The sequence below is a fragment of the Cebus imitator genome, unplaced genomic scaffold, assembly GCF_001604975.1.
Source record: "Cebus imitator isolate Cc_AM_T3 unplaced genomic scaffold, Cebus_imitator-1.0 Scaffold2388, whole genome shotgun sequence".
Classification (NCBI taxonomy): domain Eukaryota; kingdom Metazoa; phylum Chordata; class Mammalia; order Primates; family Cebidae; genus Cebus; species Cebus imitator.
Genome location: NW_016109703.1, coordinates 1 through 4306, shown reverse-complemented (window position 1 = coordinate 4306; position 4306 = coordinate 1). Strand labels below are relative to the sequence as shown.

Below are 4306 nucleotides of genomic sequence, written 5' to 3'. Positions count from 1 at the left end.
TCAACTCCCTTTTTAAAAGTGGAGCCTTTTCTTCCTGGACACTATGAAGTTTTGGATTTAAAGCCAAATGGCAAAGTTGCGTCTGTGGAAATGGTCAAATATCATCACTATCGGGATGAACCCCTGCACGCCCTCTATGACAATGTGGAGAAACTCTTTCCAGGTAGTGGACACCCACCCACCTATTCCCCATCCTTCTCCAAGGGAAAAAATTATAAGTTGTACTCTTACATCATTTGAATGATTTTAGTATCAAGACCTACTTCCTGTTTTGTTTGGAGGGAACACGTTAAGATTTGGCAGACTCCACCATTGAGTAAATGCCATCATGATAGATGTTGATGATTATGTATTTCATTTCAATAACTTATCCAGCCCAAGATTTTCTGGAGCCGTTTGATTTACTTGCTGTGTTTATAGGTTTTGAGATAGAAACAGTGAAGAACAACATCCGGATCCTTTTTAATAATGCTGTAAAGAAGCGTTTGATGACAGACCGGAGGATTGGCTGCCTTTTATCAGGTGAAGTCAATTAAAAAAAAACCCTAATTATATTTCATGTCTGTTTAATTGAGATGATTTGTAGCCATCCCTTTGGTTTTCACTATAAAATATTTACTATATGATTTAATCTTTCCTTCATTATAGGATGGAAACCATTTTGTATAAGCTACATTTAATACTCACAGTAACACTTCAACTTGAGTGACACTGTAGCTATGTTATTGGTGTAAAGAGTGAGCCAGTTCTTTAGAATTCTGTGTAGTGATTTTTAACCAAATACTAATATTATCACAGTATATGTATTTTTATCTTGTCGAAGTTGATTTCAGTTTATAAAACTTGAGGATTTTAAATGGTAAAACTGTGATCTTCGTGTTTATCAGGAATATACATCCTCTGTCCCTGTCTTATGCAAGGCACATAACTAGGACACTTCCACTTTCTCTTTTGCATGTAGGGGGCCTGGACTCCAGCTTGGTTGCTGCCACCCTGTTGAAGCAGATGAAAGAGGACCAAGTACAGTATCCCCTCCAGACATTTGCAATTGGCATGGAAGACAGCCCCGATTTACTGGCAGCTAGAAAGGTAAGGTGCTGTCTCTGCCCCTTGTATAGCTAGAGTAGACTTGTTATTAGAGTGAAAATGGAGTCAATAATGGATAATTCCACTTATGCTGCTGTATTGACTGGGGAAATTGTTTCAAATGTGTTAAAGTAGAATGAAATCGCTGTTGAATATGCACTGTATTGTACACTGTCCTCTGTACTTTTATCTGTTATGACCTGTACAGTTCTCACAAAGACACTGTGATGATAATTATGCTCTTTTGAAAGTAAAGGTGTCGGGTGCAGTGGCCTACACCTGTAATCCCAGCACTTTAGGAGGCTGAGGGAGTGGATTACTTGAGGTCAAGAGTTTGAAACCAGCCTGAGCAACATAGTCAAACTCCCATCTCTACAGAAAAAAATATAAAAATTAGCGAGGCTTGATGGCGCATGCCTGTGATGTTAGCCTTATGGGAACCTGGGTGATAGAGTGAGACCTTGTCTCAAAAAAAAAAAGGGAAGGAAGTAAAGGCATAAGTCAGGTGCAGTGGCACACACTTATAGTCCCAGATACTTGCGAGACTGGTGGGAGGTCTGAGCTCAGGTGTTCAAGTCCAGGCTGGGCGACATAGCAAGACCCCATCTTGAAAAATTCAAAAGAGAGGCTTTTGTTTGTTCGTTTTTTTGTTTGTTTTGTTTTTTAAAAAAGAACGTAAAGGCATGGTATCATGGCAAAGACTGCAGGCTTTGGAGTCTGACTTGTGGCTTGACATCCTGGCTCTACTTGTTTATGTAACAAAAATAATAGTGTCTGCTATGGGGTAGTTTTAAGGTGAAATGATATAATTCATGTGAAGTAAGTAGGGTAGAACTTAGTATATAGTAAGTACTTAGTGAGTGTTAGCTGTTATTATTTTAAAAAGTGCTATATTTAGAATACTGTGGACAGAGGGCAGCTTGTCTGTATTCAGTGAGCAGGAGACCTAGTTCCCACTCTGGAGAACTTTTGTAACAAGGATGAGGAAGAGCTAGAGAGCAGTCTCAATACAAAGTGATCAATGCTGAGAGAATCCAAAATAGCCAAGAAAAGTAGAATGAGGGGAGGTGCCATTCTATATAGTAATAACATCTAGGTTATAAAATTAGGCATTTCAGAAGGACCAAAAAAGACCAAGCTTAGCATGGGACCCTATTGGACTAGGGAGAAATGAGGTGGGTTAGGTAAAATGGGTGAGGAGGGAGGTGCCGACTGAGAGAATGGTTGAAGCCTTGGCACCGGAGGAGCTGAGGGGAGACATACTTCCTGGTGGTGGATTTGAAGCAGGTGAGGGAACAGGGCTGGATGGGGCTTGTATGTGGTGGCCTGTAAAATCATGTTTTCTGTTTTCCCTTGTTTAGTTTTCACCGTTGTTAATTCATAAAGCTTTGTGAACTCGCGTCATGTTTGATTTTCAAGGGAAGTTATTTTCTTTAACAAATAAAGGGGTATTTCTTCATATAATAAGGTAGCAAATCATATTGGAAGTGAGCATCATGAAGTCCTCTTCAACTCAGAGGAAGGCATTCAGGCTCTGGATGAAGTCATATTTTCCTTGGAAACTTACGATATTACAACAGTTCGTGCGTCAGTAGGTGAGGTATTACTATATTATTAAATAAACAGATTTTTTTAAATACTGAAAAAAATGTAAGGTGTAACAAAAATTATTTCAAGCAATAGTTAAAAAATGTTGTTTAAGGGCTGGGCACGGTGGCTCATACCTGTAATCCCAGCACTTTGGGAGGCTGAGGTGAGCTGATCATGAGGTCAAGAGATCCAGACCATCCTGGCTAACATGGTGAAACCCTGTCTCTACTAAAAATACAAAGACAAGCTGGGCATAGTGGTGCACACCTATAGTCCCAGCTACTCAGGAGGCTGAGGCAGGAGAATCGTTTGAACCAAAGAGTCAGAGGTGCAGTGAGCTGAGACTGAGCCACTGCACTCCAGCCTGGCGACAGAGTCTCCAAAAAAAAAAAATAAAGAAAGAAATAATATTATTTAAGGATGACTGCAAATTAAATACCTATGTTACTAATTATTTAAGACCACTTAAGAATTCTCTGAATCTCTTTTGGAGTGAAGGGCACCATAAATACATAGTTCAACCTCTACATTTTTGGTATCACTGTTGGACTGTTGGTGTTTTCCCAGGGAGCAGATACATATTTTCTTCCCTCTACCTCCCATTTCTCTTATAGTTTCTTGGGCTACAGTCTGTATACAATGAAGAAATAGGTCTATTTGGTAATGTGTTTTTGATAAGAAATACTCATTTTAGATATATTTTTGGAAATATTCCATCATAGAACTTACCAGTCAATAGCTATCATTGCTTTGCAAACAATGCTAATTTTATCTTGTAGATAATATATCCACTGAGATTGGACGCATACACCAAATCAGATGGATCCAGTGTTACTGAGCCTTTATATGCTACTGTTTCTCTTGAGAGAGTTGCCTTGGAGGGCAAAAATATCTTAGATATTACAATGGTTTATGGCCCATCAAAGCATCACAATAAATAGGATAGCTCTGGTACTGGAATTTCAAGGGGCTGGGGTTAGGAAAATAAATGTCTGAAAAGGCTCTCTAGCTGAGGTGATAGTAAAAACAAGGTTGAGAAGAAACACTGGTTTAGAGGGATGTGGTACAGAACCAGGAAGGCAGGTTTCATAACTTGTTAGTCTTCCTGTCTTTATGAAAAATCTGGTAAATGGAGAGTGGCAGGGGGAAAACTGACATTAAACCACCCAAACACGTCCTCTTATTTTTGTGGTGTTATACCACTATGAAAGGCATGATTTTTAGATATTTGAGTCATTGTTCAGTGTAGCAAAGTTTTAAGATGGACTTTCTTGGTCTAAAAACATTGGAACATTAGAATTTTGAAACCTGTTTATAAAATGACAGAATGGTTCTGGGTTATTTTATTTTACAGTAGTACTTTTGGATTAAGTACATGTAAATGGCTTATAAATATAAGGTCATTATTGTGGAAACTATTTTATATTAATTTGAAGTCCAGTATAGTAGTAAAGCTTTCAATTATTTCCAAAAATCAAAGGCATTCTTGGTGGAAGGTTATGTTGACATTAAAGTTAATTTCTCTCTCTTATTTAAGGTATGTATTTAATTTCCAAGTATATTCGGAAGAACACAGATAGTGTGGTGATCTTCTCTGGAGAGGGATCAGACGAACTCACGCAGGGTTACA

The 4306-nt window shown here is 38.5% G+C and overlaps 1 protein-coding gene across 1 annotated transcript; it reads left to right on the top strand.

Annotated features, from left to right (window-relative positions):
- Positions 1 to 6: 6 nt before the first annotated feature.
- Positions 7 to 4300, top strand: LOC108299150 (asparagine synthetase [glutamine-hydrolyzing]-like; the record flags this gene model as incomplete). Its single annotated transcript, XM_017521513.1, has 5 exons — positions 7 to 163; positions 421 to 522; positions 962 to 1089; positions 2555 to 2681; positions 4214 to 4300. Coding segments are annotated over exons 1-5 (517 nt in total), but the record flags the coding sequence as incomplete, so codon positions are not given.
- Between the last annotated feature and the right edge of the window lie 6 nt (positions 4301 to 4306).